Source organism: Aspergillus aculeatinus, assembly GCF_003184765.1.
Source record: "Aspergillus aculeatinus CBS 121060 unplaced genomic scaffold BO66scaffold_75, whole genome shotgun sequence".
NCBI lineage: Eukaryota > Fungi > Ascomycota > Eurotiomycetes > Eurotiales > Aspergillaceae > Aspergillus > Aspergillus aculeatinus.
In genome coordinates this window covers 84814-105326 of record NW_020291544.1, presented here as the reverse complement: position 1 = coordinate 105326, position 20513 = coordinate 84814, and the positions used below count along the sequence as shown (strand labels likewise).

Genomic DNA, 20513 nt, shown 5'->3' with positions numbered 1-20513 from the left:
CGCAATTACTGACTGCGTGTGGCGCGTGACACACAGTCTCACAAAGCCGTCTACATGACCGAAGATTGTTCTACGAACCAAGCGTGGATTACCCTCGTCAGCTGGGCTGTGTTTGCCCCTCGTAGTTGAGAGTCGACCCCTTTCATCGGCTGGTGAAACAATTCGCATACATTCTAGTCAAGTCATCGCTCCAAGTACCAGTCTTTTCAAGGCACCGCAGAGTCCGAACGATTGCACGATATCGAAATCCTTCTCAAGCTTTATCACGTCGGCCACCCCGACAAGCCACTGAGCGCATCCGCATCTTCGGCGTTGCAGAACTCATCGCTATCCACACAGAGCCTGTGCAAAGATTCTGGAATCTTGGTCCGTTTCCACACAATCATCACTTGCGACTTCGTAGCTCATCGAAAGAAAGTAACTGGTTGAACCCTATTATCGGCCTGGTATTCATCAAAAAGCCATCATTTGGATCTATTTTCTCACCGAGCTTTGGTAAAGTTTTAATGTTCAGCAAGATCACAACCTTCCCTGTGGCCGGAATTCAATCTTTGGCTCGGCGGAGAATGACTTGAGTCGCTCGTTTAAAATAGATGCGTAGCCATTGTATGCCTATCCCCTGACCAGAGCGTTGGTCGGCCGGAAGGATTGTAGCGAATGCGCATGCAAGAGAAGGTACGAGTTTGGAGCGAGCGAGGGGACTCAGCGGTCTACTGGCAGGGGAGGTGATGCGGGGAATCTGGAAGCGGCTTGCGTCAGTCAAAGTCATCCAGGAGGGGCTCCAGTTTATCCTCTCGGATCCACGGTACCTGATGCGCCTTGTATACGCGCAGAACAAGCCACTAACAACAATCTATTTTCAGACTATGCATAATCGACACGTCTCTTATGATACCACGCTCTCATCCTCGAAAGGAGAGCTTGGCCATTCAACGTGTCGTGCATGTAATTGACTACTGATAATTCTGGATAGTCATAGCGATTCAATTCATCTTCTGTAGACTGCCAATTGAAACTAGACTGAGTTGGCTCCGGTCAGGGAGTGTGATTCAAGATACAGTATTTTTTTCCGCGGCTGAAGCATCTCAGGGTAGAAGAATACATGATCTCAAGGTTTCGGACCTTTGGTCCATGATAATAATGTTTACCCTGTGGTGGGGTGGTAAACGACTGCAGGGGCGGGGTAAAGAAGATCATATAAGTAACGACGGGTCGCTTGCTGCAACAGGCAATTTTTGGGCTGATGGACGGGGAAGACCACTGTTTTTTGTTATCACTGTGTTGTACTCTAGATTCGATTTGCTACTTCCTTACCGGCATATAGTACAATGACAGGATCCGGCGGAGGAGATAAGAAAGGTTCACAAGATCAAATCAAGTATCTTGCAGTCCCCATCATTGCTGGGGTAACCCATGTACCAAGCTCTCGCGATCAAAACCAGTAGGCGCTGAACAGACTGCATAGACTGGGAGAATAGGTCATCATCAAAGCCATCCAACACTAACATGATATTTCGGAAAAGATCACTGAGCATGAGTCCACATACTAGTCCCCTAAAATTCGATCCGTGGTCGCGGGATTTGGTCGTCATCGATGGTTCCGATGTCTCTCATGTCTTCAATGTCTTCGATGTCTTCGTTGCCTTCAGTGTCTGCATTGACTACGTTAGGACCAGGCTAGTCTGACTTTTGCTAGGGGTCTAGTCCCATCTTGACTCGCTTCTAGTAAGTGTAACTCCCGTAATAATAGCAACGAAAAGCCTTGTGAAGTTTTCCTTCCACTGCGTCCTGGGACTATGGAAATGTCAGACTCAGGAAATCAAAAGCACTCCTTATACTTACCAGCCAGTTCACAAACTCGTCCATTAAGGCAGCCTCATCCTCAAACCACTCTTGATGCTCTTCTGTCAAAGGCTCGTCCTCGGGAAATACGACCGACAGATCGAAGTCAATCCAAAGCACTCGTTCCGTCTCTCCAGAGCAGACCATCATATTCCTCGGGGCAATATCACTGTGCAATACCTTTGCTGCGTTGATCTCGGACAGAACGTTCCGCAACGTCTTCACCCTTGACTGGGTGTAGTTGCTGAGTTCAAGTTGTTTCATGCCGGGGACGTACTCGATCAGAATCGCCTTTGGGGGCAGCTCGTCGTCAGTGAACATGTGCAGCTCAGGCCAGATTGCCAGGTCCGTAAACGTCATGTAGCCGTAGTAAACAGGGATAACCCCTCGCGCGCAGAGTCCCTTCGCTTTTAGGCGTTCGTAGGCTGTCACCTCGCGCATGCACATGCTGATTTCGATATCTGGGTTATCCCACTCCTTCCTAGTATACTCATGGAACTAGACGGTGTCAGAATGACGAGCAAAGTGGAGAGAAACGACTGTTACGACTCACCACTTTCATAACACAGTCCATTCCGTGCACGGCGACTTTGTAGATCAGCGAGCTCTCACCTTCCTTGAAAGTTTCCAGAAAGGTGAGCTCAGAAGGCGAAAGCTCGAGCTCTTTTGCAACCATTTCTAACGAGGTAGGATAGAGCTTGATGGAGAATTGATGAAATGTAAGTGGAAGTGACGAGCGTGGAGACATGGAGAATGAAGGAAGTGAGAGGCGGCTGCTTGGTTTCTTTGGGCGATTGACTTGATGCCCCAGGCATCTATTTGTTTCCACCCACCAAAGATGGTAGATGCCTATAGAATAACAAATGTTCACTTTCTATTAACTGGGGCGTCCGGTGAATTGTAACACGGAGCAAGCGTTGTCTATAGAAGTAGTGAATTGAAGCTTCAGCCAGGCCTGGCTTCTCTAATCTTCTCAGATCTATTCTCTATCCTCTTTCTCTTCCTTCTACACGTAATTATTCTTTTAAACACGCCGTTTTGCAAACATTACAGATAGCTTGATATCTTCAGCTGCAACCAAAGAGAGTCTAGCAAGCCCCACTCCTGCTACGTTTGCAGAGTGGGGTTTATTTCTTACTGCGACGGCACATCCTCATGTCTCACTCTTAGCATTTTTGCAACATGGACCATCCGCTGTACCTATTGATGTGCAGAACCCGAACACGCACAACACAATAAGTGCATCTGGTAGATATGGATACAGAGATATCCGCAGTGTTGGGATCTGGAGTGACTTCAATATTCACGAAATCATGAGACGTTACGGTGCACTCCTGACCACTTCTGGTCTTCAAGATAATCCATTCCGGAACAGCCCAATGGATAGCCTCACGACAGAATCGACTCTGGTGCATCTGATCGCACGGTCATCTACAGACAGGGTGCAAGAAGCTTTGCGTTGTGGCTTTGCACTCTTGAATCCAGCACAGCATGCCCGATTTAGCGTTGTGTACTACGGTGCTGGCGAGGCAGCAGCTCGTATTGAGAGATGCGCACCAGATCTCGCCTTCTACGACCCACATCTTCCCAGTCACATACGGCCCAACAGATTGCCTGGCGATGTGAAGCCTTCGTACAAGTGGAACACCGGACTGGCAAATAGTCCGTCACATACAGACAGGAAAGAGTACAAACAAGTCCTATCGCAGGTTAATTACTACATGATCCAGCATCAAGCGCGTTACGGATTCATTCTTACCAACAGAGAGCTTGTCGCGATCCGCCGACTTGATAATCATGGTAATCTGCAATTGGCTGCTCCAGTGCCTTGGACAGCAAGTGGTACCGCGACACATCCTCAACTTACTGTGCTGCTTGCTTTATGGACCTTGGGTATGCTCTCGTCAGATAACCAAGACTGGTCTTTGAACCCCTCATTCACGACGGACTTTTGATGACAGGGTTGTTTACTAGAAACCTCTTCGAGAACTGAAGTACACTAGCTAGTCTAATGAACTATTTTCGCTAGTTGTTTATATCCGATTTGTAATTCTGTCAGTATTTGGATTGATGTTTGGTAATCGTTGCTTCGATACCCCTGGGAGCCATGTGGAAGTATAGAGTATCAGCTAGATAGTCCGTTGATATTACCTGGTGAACTTCGGAATATGTGATTCGGCAAGCACTGGTAATAAGTAAAATTCAAAGATCCGCCTAGGATATAAGGAAGGTACCATACAAAGCCCAGGAGACTCTTCGCCTCGGCTAAGCAATCCCTACCCAGTTATATGACTGCCACGATACCATGACACATACACCGAGACCCTCTCCTCTTCAAGCCCAAAACTTGCCTTCCATCACCTTGTCCTATCAAAAACCAATGATAACATCATTCAATTTATGTTGTTCCAACAGAAGTTGAGAATGAATATCCAAGTGACTGTAACGGAGTTCTTGCAGCGTGGGCTTGAGTCACCTGCGCGTGTGGACTGTCGATGAAACACCTTATAGCACAAGGAGTCTCTATTATCAAGCTGAGAACATCAATTCTACAGATCAGTGAGCCGCTCCAACATCATGTCGATCAAAGAAGAGTACGGTGCCTTGCTACAATCTACCAATATAACTCTATATAATAATTTCCTCTCACCTCAGTCTCCCCAAGAGCCTGTCGTCGCCAAGGAATTCATTTGTGGGCGCGTATGGGAGCACACCGTACCCCGAGCTTCTTGCGCCCTTTGCAACGGATCCAAGTCGCTGAACACGAATAATCCCTCATCTCCACTGAAAGCATTGATATATGACGGCAGAATTGCGGGCTCGACCCCTGACCACTTTGCACCAGACCCAGGCTTCTTCGACGACAGCCTTCCTTGTGAGACAAAATCAAACCGAGCCCCTGAAGCGTGCCAAAAACCAAATGGTCGTTTGCGCTGCTGAGCCAACCGAGCCGGGCAAAGCGACGGGAGTTCAAACAGCTTATGTCAAATGTCACTTGAAATATGCGGCAACATCACGAGGGCTATGGGGCCATCCTGAGAGACCGCGAGTTTGTGGCGATTCGGCGGCTTGATGGGCCTCGAAAGCGGAAGTTGGAGCTGTCAGACCCGGTTCCCTGGAACGCTTCGGGCACAGTGTTTGACCCACGACTGACGATTCTCCTCGGGCTTTGGTGTCTGGGGATGCTTGCTGCCGATGAGGAGAACTGCTTTCTCGAATGAATCAGCCAGCTTCCAGTCGTCATGCTCTGGGGAATAAGCTGTCTTTTAACATTTGAAACCTGGGTGGCCTTACTTTAGATTGATATGCAGTCGGGGTTTTCTCATTGGCTACGCTCTCGCTTCGGGCGCATGTGCCAGGCTGCGGTTTGGGCGGTCGCTGGCAAACTAATTTATTTCACATCTGGCTCATTTATGATGTAGCGTTCCAATGTCGTTGACTAGAAGGGTATTGCCTACGCTTGAAAAGTCATAGTATTTCGTCCTGTGTGACTTTTGAGGTTTACTTGAACCTGTATTTCTTGCCCGAAGATGTCTCGGGCGACGCGGCATGCATGACAGCTGGCCGGCTCAGGGCTGGCCGATCAGTTTTCCGTAATCAGCTTCAGCCTCATCAAACTTACAAGTCGGGTACATCGGGTCTGGCCTAATCTCCGAGACCAGTGACTCACACGCAGTTTGATCACCGCCTCCTGCGACCCGTGTGCATGGGCCCTGCCATAAGCACGGCTTGACCTCTTCACGTGTCTCCCATGCGGCGCGTCCATGCAGTTTTCTCCGTATCTGCAACCCATCTCAACACGGCTATCACGAGGCCGAGATCTGAGACCTCGAGCGCCAGATCAACCGAGCGCCCCAGACCCCTATAATATGACTTGTATGATTTGATCCTGAATATGCATATTTGATTTTTGAATGTTATGCTGACCGCACTTCCTCTCAGAAATTTACCACTCGAGCCGCATCGACCCCGACACTTCACCAACGAATACGAAGTACCCGGCAGGGTATACACAGGGTGTCCCAATAGACATGCACCTGGCCGTCCTTTGTGATTCATCTTCCTTTTTTCACCGTGCAAAATTAGGTTTCGGCGTTCCCTTGATTGCAGGGTTGATGACAAAACATCGGATCCCGTTGGAATGGATACGATGGCCATCAGTCAGCCAGCGGTTGGGCACTGACATCACCACCTCATGTCAAAGCTCAAGCACGCAACGAGCTAGCGACTGACAGCTCGACCATCACCACCCGTCTCCATGGATCGGTAACTCCGGGGGTTAAACCGACGACTCCCCCTGCAAAGTACAGCAAAATAAGGTTCTGGCGTGGCCAGCATGGTGCGGCTGTAGGGCTTAACTCCGGAGGTGGATTTCCAATCCGCCAGCCAGTTCCCGCCGGCTTAGGGAGCATTCGATGCATCGAGTAACTGCCTCGTCCGGGGATCTCTTACTATAAAGATGCTCGAGACGGTCGCATGGTTTCTTTGTGGGGTAGATCCAGGTAGACATCATCATGAGATATGTGCAAATCTGATCTAGTGATTCCATCAAAGTCTACTCTACTCAACGAAGACCGCCATGAATAGTCTGATCCGTGATGCTCCCCTCGGGCAAGTGATTCGATGGGTGACCAAGAAGAAGTATTTCAAGTACCCCGAAGAAGAGGCAGGCTTTGTGTTCCCTCCCGAATACCTACAGGGCCTGGCGCGACTCGGCGTGCCGGGCATTAAGGCCCCACCGGGGAGCCGACCGCAACAAAGCGAACAGAGCAGCTCCATCTTTCACAACCAGCACGCCGATCAGGACCCAGAGAAGCTGTTGGAAAAACCAATCCCCGACGATAAGAGCGAGGCTGACACACTACCCCCGGACTTTGTGATGGTGGATTGGTACGGGCCGGACGATCCTGCGAACCCACAAAACTGGACTCAGACGAAGAAGGCATTTGTGGGGTTTATCATATTTCTCTATACGTTCATTGTGTATGCGGGGTCTGCGATCTATGTCTCGTCGGAGGAGGGGATCATGGCCGAGTTTGGCGTCTCGACCACGGCGTCTGCTCTGGGGCTGTCATTGTATGTGTTAGGGTACGGAGTGGGGCCTCTGTTCTTCTCTCCGCTGTCGGAAGTCCCCTCTATCGGGCGCTCCCCGGTCTACTGCATTACCATGTTCTTGTTTGTGATTATCTCCATTCCGCTGCCTCTGGTCCACAACTTCGGAGGCCTGCTGGTGCTCCGCTTCTTGCAGGGCTTCTTTGGAAGCCCCTGTCTGGCTACGGGAGGTGCGACGATGCAGGACATCTACTCGTTGCTCTACCTGCCTTTCGCACTCAGTGCCTGGGTGACCGCAGCCTACTGCGGACCGGCTCTGGGCCCGTTGATCTCGGGCTTTGCCGTCTCCGCCATGGGATGGCGATGGTCGCTGTGGGAGATCCTGTGGGGAGCCGGCCCCGTCTTCGGCCTCATGTTCCTTCTGCTCCCCGAGACCTCCACCCCGACGCTGCTCCACCAGCGAGCGCGTCGTCTGCGCAAATTGATCGGGTCGAACCACCTCAAATCGCAGTCGGAGATCGTGCAAACCCAGCTGAAGCCGTCCGCCATCATCATCGACGCGATCATCAAGCCCATCGAAATCACGGTCAAAGACCCCGCCATCCTCTTCGTCCAAGTCTACACAGCCATCGTCTACGGAATCTACTACTCTGTACGTTGCCTCCCCCTCCCCCTCCCTCCATACCCAGACTAACAACCCCCACAAAAGTTCTTCGAAGTCTTCCCCCTCGTCTACCCGCCCCTCTACAACTTCACCCTCGGCACCATCGGCCTCGTCTTCCTCTGCGTCCTCGTCGCCTGCCTCCTCGCGGTAGCCATCTACTTCGCCTACCTCCTCTACTACCTCATCCCCCAACTACTCCGGGGGGTCCCGAAAACCCAAGAGAGCCGGCTGGTCCCCGCGCTGGTCGGGTGCTTCGGCCCGCCCATCGGCCTGTTCCTGTTCGGGTGGACGGCCAACCGCCACATCCACTGGATCGTGCCCACGATCGGCATCACCATCTACGGCAGCTCGGCGTTTATCGTGCTGCAGTGCGTGTTCGTCTACGTGCCCATGTCGTACCCGGCCTACGCGGCCAGCCTCTTCGCGGCCAACGATTTCTTCCGGTCCGCCATGGCGTGCGGGTCGATCCTGTATGCGCGCCCCATGTTCCTGAATCTGGGGATCGGGAAGGGGGTCAGTTTGCTGGGCGGGTTGAGTACGTTAGGTGTGATTGGGATCTTCGTGCTGTATTTGTATGGGGCGAAGTTGCGGGCGAGGTCGAGGTTTGCGATTTCTTAGGGGAGGTTTGTTTGTCGGGGTTGGGGTAGGCAATAATGGGTTCGGGTGGGAAACAATGGGTTTGGGTGGGGTGGGCGGTTGATCGGGTTATGTGAGTTGGATTAATTCTAATGGCTGATTGGTAGACTTTTTTCTTCTGTCTTGAGATACCTAAAATGGATACCTGGTTTGCGAAGTTCATGTTTTGCTGTGGACTTGTAAGGTTGGGGGTGGACCTCGCTATGTATTTGCAAAGCTGGGGTATCTTGGGCGACGACGGATATTTCTGGATCGCGCACTATGATAATATTGTTACTATCCTACAAAATGTGATGCTATATTTCAAGTAAGTCATCATCTCTCAACTCCAATCTCAAGTAACTGAAATCACACTCCCGCCTGGAATTCTTCATGATTACATTTACCTCAACACGCGCCACCAGCCGGCAATGGAGATGCCCGGCAATAGTCTAGAATGGGGGCGGGGCACGTTCAGGTACGGCGACCCCGGTCGCTCGAAAATCCTACATTGAGAACACAAACCATGGAGACTGACTGATTCTGCAGGAGTGCGCAGTCAGATTGGTGAATTCGAGCGAGGACAAGCCCTGCAGCCTCGGGTCTAGACTGCTTCCCCGCTGCAGGAACGGGATCCCTCATGGAGAATGGGAAAAAATACCCGACGGCTGAGATTCACCATGTCAAAGCTTTGATGTGGTGGAGTTAGTGGACATGGTCAGTTAATTGGACAACATAGGTAGAGAGATGTTTTTATTGTGCGTTGGTGATTGAAGGTCGGCTGTAACACATGAATTAGCTGGAGCAATGTTACTATATACTGCAGGCTGGGGAATGTCAATATCCAGATACAATCATCCAACCCTTCTGCCAAGACCCATTCCCCCTGCAGCATGTAAGAGCTAGTATCTTGCAGGAGTTGATACGAAGGAGTCTTCAGCAGATGCACTGTCTGGCCAACCCGCTCCCAGATCTGGTCTGAGAATTTGGATGGTATGCATGTCCTAATGCAGGAGACTGTGTCCGTCGGCAACGGATACCCTTCTATCTGAGCTCACACGCCATATCACTATCACATTTTCACGGTTGCATCACATAATCTGACCTCCAGCTGAACAAGGTGAACAGTATATTCTCAGGCAGCCACAAGGACGGTGTTCGAGGGAGACACATGCATCATCACAGCTGAAAGGGTCGAGCGACACGAGTGGGAAACGTCTAGCGACGATGAAGCTATATAAGAGAGGTCAAACCGACCAGAAACATCACTTTCATCATCATCGCATTCATCCTTCTCTGCAACCTTTTAGTCTCTCTCTCATTAAACATTCCACACGTTCTATCTTTGCTTTTGCTTTTGCACCAAAACAAAAGTCATGCCTGTCGTCGCCGCCACCTGGACGCTGCAAAGCACGCCCTCCCAAGCAGCCGAGTCGTGCTTCGGTCTGCAGCAGGAGGGCGGCGAGTCCGTCTTCGAAGACGAACGCCAACTCGTTGACCCAATGCACCTTGCCCCCGGGGGCAAGTACCGCTGTAAGAACACTGACCCCACCCTCCTCTCGTGTCTCTCACGAGATACTGACCCGATGTTTCTCTCGCAGCCATCGTCAAACTCTTCATGCACTACGCCGGCCAGTCCCCCAATGACACCCGCTACGCGATGGGCACGGGCTGGCTCATTCGAGATGACCTCCTCGTGACGGCAGGTCACTGCGCCTTCGACTGGAAGGAGGGCTTCGGCCGGGCCAACGAGGTTAAGGCCTACATCGGATACAACGGGAAGGGGTCGATCGACAGCCCGTCGGCGAACGTGCAGTTCCGGCACGGGGTCCGCATCGTCACTACCGAGGGGTGGCTGCAGTCGTCCTCGAACCGCCATAACGACGTGGCCTTCATCCAGCTGGACCGTCCGTTCACGGCGGTGACCCCGTTCCAGTTCTCCGACACCCCCGTGGCGGGCTCCGACTCGATCGGGGTGGTCGGGTACCCCGGCGATATGCGGTACAAGGGCGAGCCGGGCGCGCAAATGTACGAGGAGTTCAAGGCTGTGCAGTGGAACCGCCGGGCGGCTGCGAACCACATGCTGGAATATCGGATCGACACTTACAAAGGTAGACGCCCAGCCTGCCCCCCTTTACCTCTCTGAGCTATGTCGACAGCCAGTTAACACATGTACCGATGATAGGCCAATCCGGCTCCCCCGTCCTCCTCGAGAACCAACCCCACATCTCCATCGGCGCCCACGTCTACGGCGACGTCGGCAACAACTCCGCCAGTCCGATCAGCAACAGCAGCCCCAGCACCGCGGACAACCTCCTCCTCGGCAATCCCTACACAGACTACATCAGCGTGTTCGAGAGCTCCCAAGCCTACCCCGTACAAAGATCCGACCCGCAAACCGGCATCCAGTACCTGCTGGTCGACCGCCTCGGCCAGCGCCAGACCCGCACCGCGGAAGAGAACTTCTGGGACGACCTCAAAGACGTCCTGCATGTCGGCGCGCCCATCGTGTCCGGCGCCCTGACGACCGTCAGCCCGTTCTTGGGGCCGATCGGAGGCTCCGTGGCCGCGTTAGCTGGCACGGCCATCTCGGCCGCGGCGCAGAAGTGCGCGGAGAGCGGGTTCGTGGATTCCACGCCCACCACCACCACCCTTGTAAGTGGTAGTGGTCCCAGCACCACCCTGTCTGGAGGGAGTCCGTCCCCAGGCTCGGCGCAGGAGAGTATCCTGGCCGAAGCGGCGCTGCAAGCCTTCCTGAGAGCGGACGCGGAGAAGATGAAGGAGCTGGGGATCAGCACGAAGATCATGGTCGAGTACCAGAAGGCGGCGGCGGACGCGGAGGCGGTGGCGCCCCGGCTGCTGCCGGCGGTGGTTATGCCCGCCGCCCTGCAGGTCGTCCAGGACGTGCTGGCGGGCACCAGCACCGAGTCCGCCATGGTGACCTTTGGAACCGCGTCGGCGACCAAGGTGTCTGCGCTGCGCTCGACGACGGCCACTTCATCCTCCTCGATGGCCTCGTTCACCGCGACCATGGCGGGTGAGGACAGAGGGCTTAGCGCTGACCCCTTCACTACTCGGCTAGTCCGCGCGGCGCAGCAGTCCCCCGGAGATGAGAGTTTCTGGAGCACGTTCAGCACGGTACTGTCGGCGGCGAGTCATGGGGTCGGCGCCGTGCAGACGGGGCTGTCGGTGGTGAGTCAGTTGATCCCCTACACCAAGGCCAAGGGGGCGGAAAGTGCTTTTGATTCCTTGGTTGAAGAGGAAACGCCCATGGACCAGCAAATGAAGACACTGGGCCGTCGAGCCCTGTTGGCCGGGGCGACTTTGCGCGTGCTTCGCGACTTGCCCTCCAGTCAGCTCGATCAGCTCGAACAGCTCCCTCTTCCGGTTTCGGTTCTGCAGCAGCAGAGTGCGCAGCCTCATGGCCTTGTGGATGTCACCGGAGCGGAGGAGGAGAGCTTCTTCACCGCGATCCAGTCGGCAGTGCAGAAGATCGGGCCCTCGGTCATGAAGTACGCCCCCGTCGTGGTCTCGGCCGTGCGGCCGGTGATCACCGCGTTGGCGGCGCCCAAGTTGCAGCAGCAGCAGGCAGAAACGATGGTGACGGCGTTTGGGAATGGGGAGTCGAGCTATGCCTCGTCGAGCTCGCGCGGATCGAATGGGCTGGTGGTGCCGCACGTGGTCCGGAAGAAGACGAGCCAGAGCTTCTATGACAAGGTTATGGGCGCGAGTCCGACGAACGGTGAGTTTCTGGATGTTCTGGTGGGGTATGGGCATGAGCTGACCATGATTCCTGCAGGTGTTAGTGTCCGGACTGTCGTTGTGTGAGAGGACTGAGCAGGTTGTGGCCTATATATCTGCTGAGGTAAAGATGGGTGAGGATGGTAATCGGGATGGGTTGTTCTGGGAGGATTGAGCTCAGCTACGCTCTGTGATGTAGTGATGTTATGGTTTACGTGATTGAGATGATGTGTTCTGCGATTATGGTGTGTCTATATACGTGCACTCTACTCAAGCTATGACTTGTTTTGTTTCTAATTTACATTTTGTCAAAAAGAAGCTGAGCATTCGGTAAGGTGGTAAATGAGATCTGTGAATCAAGAAATAGTAGCCGGCTGTTTGCCATACCTTGTCCAGGGCGGTGGTTTAGTTTCGCTTCGGCGCGAGGCTAACCACGCTTTACTGTTGTCCCCGGCTAGAAGAAAAGAGTCGATGCGTCAGAGACATGGGGTTACAAGAGACGAAACCACTTGTGAGATAGATTATACGATCATACAACATTAAAGCCACGCTGAGTCCAAAAACCGCTTCCACGAACGCGGTCATGTCACATTATAGAACTCTCAACGCTCCTTGATCAGCCATCCCACCGCCTACAACTCGTCAACATCGGCCATCTCTCCTTGTTGAAGCTCCTCCATCATATTCTGCACCCATCTCGTCATGGTCTCCTGATAAACCTCCTCTCTCTTGATCAGCGGATTCCCAGTATTCGTCGACCTCCCCAAATACGCGCTCTCATCCAACTCCGGCCGCCCGTGCTTCAACAGGTAAACAGCCAGATGGTACAGGGTCACGCTATTGGTGATCAAAAGCCCCCCAGCACGGACCGCAGGTTGCAGCTGCCGCTGCGCACCCCCCCGCGAAACCCCATCCCACCAAGCCTTCCACGTATACAACGCGCGCTCCATCGCCGACAGATCGACCGGAAGGATGGAGGTCTGCGCCTCGAGCAGCAGCGAATGCATCGCCAGAATCAAGAGATTCAGATCCCACGCCGTCAGCTTCGACGCGATCTCCGTCCCCATCCGTCGCCCCATCAACCCCCTGACCGCGGACTGGAAACAACTCGAGGGATCCTGCGCGGGCAACGCGGCCCAGCCCGACGCCGACCACGCGCCCCAGCTCGCCTCGTCGCACGGGAACGACGCCCGCGTCTCCTGCGGCGACAGCAGCGGCTTGCTCCCGCCCAGCAGCGCCTGGTAGCAGTCCACGGCGTAGACGCCCCACAGCACGCGCTTGCGGGACTCCTTGGCCACCCACGGCCCCCACGTGCGGGCGTCCCGCGCCGCCACCGTGCACTCCCCGTGCACTTTCAGCAGGCCCTGCTGGCGGACGGCGGTCACGAGCAGCGGGTGCAGCAGCCGCGCTGCGGCGCGTTCCGCGCTGCCGCCTTTGGCTGTGCTGGCGAATTGGCTGAGGAGGAGGGCTTGGAGGTCGGCGAGGCTGGGCTCCGTTGGGTGGTCCGGTACGCGGAGGCAGGCTTTGGCGAAGTGGGTGGGGAGAGAGCTGTACAGGCGTTTGGCGTCGGTTGGGGATGTTGGGTCGGGGGTGTTGAAGGCGGCGCCGATGGAGGTGATGGTTCGGATGAGGATCGGGGGCGCGGAGGCCAGGTGGAAGGTGGGCAGATGCAGCAGGGGGAAGAGGGGGTGGAAGTGCGCGAAGAACAGTCGGGCGTAGGTCTCGAGGCGATGCACGGGGATGGTGATGCGGTCGGCGGCTTCGGTCTCGAGGGTGAAGTCGGCGGGCAGGCGGAAGTTGTCGGGCGAGATGACGGGCCCTGTGTCGTGCAAGTGTGTGCCAGGGAGGGGGGGTTGATTTGTATGCGTTTTCATTGTTGTTGCTCGTGGTGGCTCATCAAAAGCAGTGGGATTGTTCGGGAATGGCGTTTCGGGCGGCGTCCAGTCCCACGATGTCATGTCGCCGAATGTATCGAAGCTTTCGATGTCGGCTAGCTGGTTGAGGAAGTCGAGGTCCTCCGTCGACAGGAGACCCGGGGAAAGCCAGTCGACAGGCGGATCGAGGGCTGGGCTCACGTCGAGGCTGGTGTCCCATCGACTGTCGCTGCTTGTCTGTGGTGGGGATGGAATCGAGCTGGTCTGCCTGGGCGTGGCTCGACGGGCGCGCTTCTTGCGCTCTACCCGCTCGCAATGCCAGCCCTTGTGACGGCATCGTGAACAGGGTGATCCAGATTGATCGAGGTTGCAGCGTAGTTTGGAATCGGCGCATTTGACGCAGCTTTTGTTCATCCTTGCAGCGCTGGTTGTGGTGGTCGGGAAATGCGAGCAGCGGGAATAGTGATCTCGGACATTTTCGAACGATGGGGGGTCGTGGGGGTGGGAAACGTCCCTGAGACATATTAATAGGGCAGCACGATAAGGATAAGTTGCCGCTGCCGCTGCCTTGTGGCGTTCTCGATATGCGAATGGCATTGGCTGTCAGGGAGCAGAGAGATCTCTTATCGTGCTCGGGTTTTCGGGTTCAGTGCAGGGTATGTGTCTGTGAATTTCCGAAGTCCCGAAATCCCGATGCATGTGGCTTGGGGCCCTCCACGCTGACACTCACTCAGTATAACAAGACCAGGCATGCTCCACCAGAATCATGATTCTATCATCAAAACAAACAATCATCAATTGGGTCTCATTCTTCAAGAAAGCGATCGTCTCCACATCAGCAAAATGTCGTCGATCGAATCCACCCAAACCACCAAAAGCCCTGCGGCGACACCATCACGCCTCTGGTTCGATCGCTTCTGCTTGTTACGCCGTCGTGAAGACCCACAGTCATACTCGCCATGGCAGAAACATCTCATCGTGGCCGTGATCACTCTATCTGCCTTTACCGCGCCGTTTGCGTCCTGCATTCTCTTCCCCTCGTTCACCACTCTCGTGGAACACTTTCACACAACAGAAACGCAGGTGGCGTTGACAACGACGGTATTCCTCTTAGGGCTGGCCGTGGCGCCCCTGTGGTGGAGCACGCTCAGCCAGCAGTACGGCCGCCGGCCGGTCCTAGTGGCCAGCTTCATCCTCTCCACCATCGCGGTGATTGTCTGCGCCGCGTCCGACTCCCTCGCCGTGATGATTGTGTTCCGCTTGGTGGAGGCGCTGGGCTGTTCATCCGCGCAGAGCGTGGGTGCGGGCGTGGTCGGCGATGTCTTCCCGCCGACAGAGCGCGGATCCGCCCTGGGGTGGTTCTACCTGGGCACGCTGATCGGACCCCTGCTGGCCCCCATTATCGGCGGTGCGCTCCAGGTCTGGCTGGGATGGCGCTCCATCCTCTACTTCATGGCCATCTTCACCTTCAGCGCCGCCGTCATCACCACGCTCTGCCTTCCGGAGACGCTCGTCAAACCTACGTTCAACAACGAACCTCAGCAGCAGCAACAGCAGCAACAGCAGCAACGGTGGTACCAAGCCCTCAAACGGGACATCATGGCCCCGCTGCCCAAGCTGAAATTCCTGCTCGTCCCCTCCATCGCCCTGACCATCGCCTACATCAGCATCTGCTTCGCCAGCCTGTACTGCTTCAACTCCACCCTGCCGTACGCCTACGCCGCCCAGCCCTACGACTTCTCCCCGATCGAGATCGGCCTCTGCTACCTCAGCAACTGCATGGGGTACGCGATCGGCAGCCTCGTCGGCGGCAAGCTGAGCGACGCCCAGCTGCGCCGGCACCAGGCCGCGCACGGGGGCAAGATCCACCCGACCGCGCGCCTGCGCACGGTGTGGTACGGGGTGGGCTTCGTGCCCGCCGGATTGGTCATCTACGGGTGGCTGGTCGAGCGCCAGGTGTTTTGGGTGGCGCCGCTCGTCGGCGCGTTTCTGTTCGGGCTGGGGCTGATGCTCGTCACCGCCACGGTCATGCCGTTCCTGGTGGATGTGCGGCCGGGCGCCGGCGCGGCTGTCGTGGCGGATCTGAACCTGGTGCGGAATCTGCTGGCGGCGGTTGGCACGGTGGTCTCGCCTATTGCGGCCTCGAGGATTGGGTTTGGGTGGTGGATGACGATCCTGGCGGTGCTTTGCGCGTTGGCGGTGGGTTTGTTGGTGATTGTCGTCTGGAGGGAGTCGGTGGAGCGGAAGGTGGAGGCGGATGGTGAGGTTGTTTGATTTGTGCTGTTTCGTGTCGATTGTCATTTGCTGTAAATACTACATAGAACGGGTTTTGAAGTGAATAAGTTTGAACAGGGACCATGCGCTCGATTGGCTATCATGTAAATTTGCACGTTTTGTTAGATACATCCATGGAATTGTCGACCTCAACGATGATGTCTTCCACCATGTTGTCCTCCACGACGTCGACGAGACTCTTCTTCATCGGCCGTGGGTCTTCGCGTCCCCGAACTTGTAGACGAGGAACCGCGCCCAGAGTCGCGACCGCCTCTCTGACCCCTAGGACGATGACTGGAACGGGCCCCGGTAGAGGGTGTCTGTCGTGAACCGACAGGGATTCTGCTCCTCCCTGATGGAGTTGCCGGTGGCACCGCGGGGCCAGGAGACCGTAGGGGGGGGGGCACACGGGGGGCGGGGCGAGCTTGGCCATGACCCCGTTGACGAACTGCCGGGGCAAGGGCTGCAGGAGCGAGCCAGTCGTTACCTTTCATCCGGTTTCGACGTAGCGCTGGGAGAAGAGCTGCCAGAGTCGCTCGGAATAGTGATCGTTTGTGAACGGACGGGGGGAATAAGGCTCGTTATCGACGAACGCCTGCACAGCGCGATTGACACCCTCGGTGTCCATCGAGATGGCCCGACAGGCATCAAAGTCTAGCATCCAGAGGCTCACGATGCGCTTCTTGAAATTCGGGACGCGATTTGTCGCGCGTTCGAGTGTACTGCTTCCCGCGCGCAGACGCATGACGTCGCGGAGGGGCACCGGGCGGCGGACTGCGTTGAGGTCGAAGGGTGTGCTTCCTAGAACAAATTCTACGTCCATCGCGTCGATGCGCGCGTGCCAGTGCAGGATGGCGAGCGCGTCTGCCATATTCGAGGCGTATGCGTCTGCGTCCAGTTCGAGCTCCTGGATCTGGTCGACGTGAAGCTTGTAGTTGCGCAGCGAAAAGAAGCGGCTTCCGCCCGGGAGCGAGGATCCGTAGCGCTTACGCCCGAGCATCAAGCGGATCAGACAGTCCTTGTTCGCACTGGAGTTTTTTGCTGCATTGATGTGGTTGGGGTTGCAGAAGAGGTCGATGAGTGCGTGCCTGATCGGTTGGGGCAGCGGGAAAATCCTTTCCATACACAGGATCTCGCGAGGACGACGAGGGAAGGTCGAGTCATCGGGGAAAAGGTGAAGGTTCTTAGGCCAGAAGTCGGCTTCTTTGTTCGCGTACTAGGCCACGCGGGGAATCTCTAGCCCATAGGTATCATAACCTAGCTGGTCAAAGCTGTCCTGGATTCGGAGGTGCATCAAGTAGTTGTTCCAGAGCTTGTCGGTAAGATCGATGAGGAGGACCTTGAAAGCCCACAGTGTGCCCCCCTGCTCAAAAACCTTTCCGATCGAGCCGGTTCCGATTTCGCGAAAGGGGGCATTGCAGCCAACTGCTGCCTGTTGGCGTTCAGCGAAGGATGATGAAGTCGACACTGCGGATCGAGTGGAAAGAAGTCTTTTGAGTCGAGCTTGTGGGGACTCGAGCTCGTCCTGCTCCAGGCGTTCCTCAAGCCGGAGGTTTTGCTGCATCGCATCTTGCAGTGAGCTCGTCCAGGAGGTATCTGTACCTTGGTTTTCGCGTCGACTCGCCATTTTAAGCTAGGAGTAGGAGGATGTTGATTGCGTGGATATGGACTTTCATCACAGATACTGAGTTGGGGGAAGATATAGCGAAAAAACGAGTTCTGTATGGTGGAATGGTGTGAAGAGAGGAAATACAGAATGAATCTGAGAAAATTGAGATCATGGTGGAGGGGAGGGAGACCTTGGGTTGGGGAGTAACACAGCCAGACACCACTATTCACTCCGAGCCGTGGAATTCACTTCCTCGACTCCACAAGCTTCACAAACTGACGACCCAGGTCAAAGTTAGTATTAACCTCATCTTTGTGGTAGATACGAGCAATCTGCTCAGCGGCACCTAAGTACTGACGACGAAACGCCGGCCAGTGTGCCGTGTGCGGCTGTGGACAGAATGGGTCGTTCTTGAAGAAAGCATCAACAGCTTGCCGAACACCCTTCTGATCCATCGAGATGGAGTGACAAAGGTCAAAGTCCAGGATCCACATGGTATGTGTCCCCAATATATTTGTGATGGTGTTGCTGCCGCTTGTGGTGTCCATTGCTTCGTTGTGCTCCGTGCCAGTAACAGTTCGCGACATCGGAGCCAAAACAAATTCGACGTCGTTCGCATCTATCTTCCCAATCAAGTGAAGCGTGGCCAGTGCTTGGCCCATCATGGCAGCATAACAGTCGACATCCTCGGCGCGGATCCCCAGTTCAGCCATCTGATCGACATGAAGGGGGAAGTTTCGGAGGGAAAAGCCTCGAAATCGAGATCGGACGTTCATGGCCGTGCCGTAGGTGCGCTGGCGGCCGATATACGGTCGGATGAGGCAGGCTTCGTTGCTGGCGCTGTGCAGAATCTGCTGGCGAATTTCAGGAGGACAATACGTGTCCACGAGAAGACGTCTGACGTGCTCGGGAAAAGGAGGGATTCTCTCGGACAGGATCGCATTACAGGCTGCATATCCGTCTGGGAACCATCGGAGATTTTCGTTCCACCAAGACTGGTTTTCCGGCGTAATATATCTGTGGCACTGAGGAATACGCGCGTGTGGCTCTGTTGGTGAGTTTTCCATGAAGTGCTTAGCACAGGATAGACTGAGAAATGCCTCGTATGCTCGTTTGTGCATCGCGAAATCGTTGGCGAGTGATCGAGATGGTCCTCCATCTTCGCGCTTGATGGCAGGCCCTTCTAGGCTTCTTGCCCACACTGTGCCGCAGAAACCCGCGCCGATCCTTTGATAATATTCGTTGGAATCGGTGGACGTAGTCATGGTTTCAACAAAGATGAGGTTGTTGTTAGAAGAACAAGATCTCGATTTCAAAACTTCCAAGTTGTCTCAGTAAGTGAGGTTTGAGTCACGAGGTGACCACTCTCCGCGTCATAATTTATCATGTCTTCGTTGTGTGACTTGGAAGTGATCGGAACGCAGATCCGGGGGGGTAAACGGACCAAAAGTAATGTGTATATTACCCGAGTATGTACGACTATGAGTCAAAACGACAATCAAGCTTTTACCTTCCACGATGCTTTAGCAGGATTGTTTTGTCAGTTGTTGTAGGTCCGAGTACGAATCTTGAATCGTAAGTATTACACGATTGCTCAGTAGATCCCGACCCATCACCACTCCTGAATGCCGTCCCTGGTCAAGACCCTCCCCACATCCGCATCGCGCTCCCCCTCTACCACCGCCCGAATGAACGGGCCCGCCACCGTCGGATCCCCGGCACCCATCGCCCTCATCTGCGCGGGACTGCCCCCCAGCCCCGTGGCAAGATACCCCGGCGAAATGGCGAAGACCTTGACCCCATCCGGCTGCAGGATGCGATGCCACTCGCGCATCAGCATGTTGAGGCCGGTCTTGGCGCTGCGGTAGGCCGGCACCCCGCCCGCCCCGGGCCCGGAGGGGGGTTTCGGCCACCCGGTCGCGGTCGGGGCCCTGTTGACGGCGATCGCCAGGTTCTCAGTTCCGGCGAGCGTGGCGGTCCCCGAAGTGATGAAGAGTAGGCGGGGGTCGCGGCTTTGGAGCAGCAGGGGGATGAATGTCGAGGTCGCGATCTGCGTGCTGGTCGTGTTGACGCTCCAGGTTTTGTTCCAGAGGTCGCGTTCTGATGTCAGGTCACCGCGTGTGGCTGGGGTTTCAAAGGATGCGCCTATTTTCAAGGGTGTGAGAGTTTTTGATGTGGCATGATTCGGATGAGGAGGGGGGAGGGGGGGGGGGGAGTTGGTGGAGTCATCCTGTACGTTAACAGTACACTACGCACCTGCATTGTTGATCAGAACGTCTACCCGACCGTGGGCCGACGAGATCTCTTCGTAGGCCTGTTGAATGGATGCGTCGTCTTCGATGTCGATGATGATCGCGGTGAGTGTACTCGACGAATTGGGGAACTCCGTCTGGATGGCTTGGATGGCGTCGTGGGCTTTGGTGGCCGAGCGGGCGCCGAGGAGGATGTGGTAGCTCCGGGGGGAGTCGCTGAGTGCGCGGACGATCTGGAAGCCGATGCCGGTGTTGGCGCCGGTGATGAAGACGACGGTGGATGTCATTGTTGTTTCCTTGGGAACTGAGCAGGGTTTCAAGTCGAGGTTCTGGAGTGATGTTGTGTGATGCAAGAGCTCGCATGCTTTTATATGGTCGGAAGTTCCATCGTGGGCGGTTGTGCTCAGACAGCGCCCCGGACTTGAGGCCGTAGACCGAAGCTCCAGGTAGCTTAAGTCCGTTGCTTCCCCACGGTGCGGGAGCCCCACTCATACACATGCCCCGATCGCTCAGCGCTGCAATCATCGCAACCGATGAGAGAACCAACGGAGAGCAGAGGGCATTACTAGATGATGGTGTCACGCAACGGC

The 20513-nt window shown here is 55.2% G+C and overlaps 9 protein-coding genes across 9 annotated transcripts; 4 read left to right on the top strand and 5 right to left on the bottom strand.

Moving 5' to 3' along the window:
• Nucleotides 1-1522: 1522 nt before the first annotated feature.
• On the bottom strand, nt 1523-2518 carry BO66DRAFT_385051 (uncharacterized protein; the record flags this gene model as incomplete). The annotated part of the gene is made up of 3 exons (XM_025646121.1): nt 1523-1794; nt 1843-2340; nt 2396-2518. 3 exons carry the CDS (start codon nt 2516-2518, stop codon nt 1723-1725), a joined length of 693 nt encoding a protein of 230 aa, XP_025498532.1. The 3' UTR covers nt 1523-1722.
• A 487-nt stretch (nt 2519-3005) lies between these two features.
• Nucleotides 3006-3797, top strand: BO66DRAFT_335634 (uncharacterized protein; the record flags this gene model as incomplete). Its single annotated transcript, XM_025644250.1, has 1 exon — nt 3006-3797. A coding segment is annotated over one exon (792 nt), but the record flags the coding sequence as incomplete, so codon positions are not given.
• A 2414-nt stretch (nt 3798-6211) lies between these two features.
• On the top strand, nt 6212-8176 carry BO66DRAFT_463701 (MFS transporter; the record flags this gene model as incomplete). The annotated part of the gene is made up of 2 exons (XM_025652424.1): nt 6212-7546; nt 7604-8176. The coding sequence occupies exons 1-2, from the start codon at nt 6422-6424 to the stop codon at nt 8174-8176; spliced, it is 1698 nt and encodes a 565-aa protein (XP_025498530.1). The 5' UTR covers nt 6212-6421.
• A 1288-nt stretch (nt 8177-9464) lies between these two features.
• BO66DRAFT_475618 (trypsin-like serine protease) lies at nt 9465-12194 on the top strand. The gene is made up of 4 exons (XM_025653257.1): nt 9465-9706; nt 9775-10284; nt 10359-11915; nt 11973-12194. The coding sequence occupies exons 1-4, from the start codon at nt 9550-9552 to the stop codon at nt 11999-12001; spliced, it is 2253 nt and encodes a 750-aa protein (XP_025498529.1). The 5' UTR covers nt 9465-9549; the 3' UTR covers nt 12002-12194.
• A 269-nt stretch (nt 12195-12463) lies between these two features.
• Nucleotides 12464-14262, bottom strand: BO66DRAFT_360566 (Zn(II)2Cys6 transcription factor). Its single transcript, XM_025645009.1, has one exon. It carries the CDS (start codon nt 14200-14202, stop codon nt 12547-12549), a length of 1656 nt encoding a protein of 551 aa, XP_025498528.1. The 5' UTR covers nt 14203-14262; the 3' UTR covers nt 12464-12546.
• A 369-nt stretch (nt 14263-14631) lies between these two features.
• On the top strand, nt 14632-16062 carry BO66DRAFT_335635 (MFS transporter; the record flags this gene model as incomplete). Its single annotated transcript, XM_025644251.1, has 1 exon — nt 14632-16062. One exon carries the CDS (start codon nt 14632-14634, stop codon nt 16060-16062), a length of 1431 nt encoding a protein of 476 aa, XP_025498527.1.
• Nucleotides 16063-16211: 149 nt separating this feature from the next.
• On the bottom strand, nt 16212-17807 carry BO66DRAFT_463686 (zinc finger protein; the record flags this gene model as incomplete). The annotated part of the gene is made up of 4 exons (XM_025652423.1): nt 17288-17807; nt 16568-17245; nt 16472-16525; nt 16212-16382 (listed from the first exon to the last, which is right to left on the bottom strand). Exons 1-4 carry the CDS (start codon nt 17687-17689, stop codon nt 16212-16214), a joined length of 1305 nt encoding a protein of 434 aa, XP_025498526.1. The 5' UTR covers nt 17690-17807.
• Nucleotides 17808-17916: 109 nt separating this feature from the next.
• BO66DRAFT_385040 (zinc finger protein) lies at nt 17917-18936 on the bottom strand (the record flags this gene model as incomplete). Its single annotated transcript, XM_025646120.1, has 2 exons — nt 17917-18205; nt 18257-18936. 2 exons carry the CDS (start codon nt 18934-18936, stop codon nt 17917-17919), a joined length of 969 nt encoding a protein of 322 aa, XP_025498525.1.
• A 347-nt stretch (nt 18937-19283) lies between these two features.
• BO66DRAFT_424021 (putative short chain dehydrogenase) lies at nt 19284-20295 on the bottom strand (the record flags this gene model as incomplete). The annotated part of the gene is made up of 2 exons (XM_025650145.1): nt 19928-20295; nt 19284-19816 (listed from the first exon to the last, which is right to left on the bottom strand). Exons 1-2 carry the CDS (start codon nt 20208-20210, stop codon nt 19284-19286), a joined length of 816 nt encoding a protein of 271 aa, XP_025498524.1. The 5' UTR covers nt 20211-20295.
• Nucleotides 20296-20513: the final 218 nt, after the last annotated feature.

What these genes read in the sequence shown, in the direction of transcription:
- BO66DRAFT_360566 (XM_025645009.1), bottom strand. Translation starts at nt 14,202, where the DNA reads ATGAACAAAAGCTGCGTCAAATGCGCCGATTCCAAACTACGCTGCAAC.
- BO66DRAFT_475618 (XM_025653257.1), top strand. Translation starts at nt 9,550, where the DNA reads ATGCCTGTCGTCGCCGCCACCTGGACGCTGCAAAGCACGCCCTCCCAA. An exon ending in CCCCGGGGGCAAGTACCGCT is followed by an intron (nt 9,707 to 9,774) that starts GTAAGAACACTG and finishes TTTCTCTCGCAG; the next exon opens with CCATCGTCAAACTCTTCATG. An exon ending in GGGCGCGAGTCCGACGAACG is followed by an intron (nt 11,916 to 11,972) that starts GTGAGTTTCTGG and finishes TGATTCCTGCAG; the next exon opens with GTGTTAGTGTCCGGACTGTC.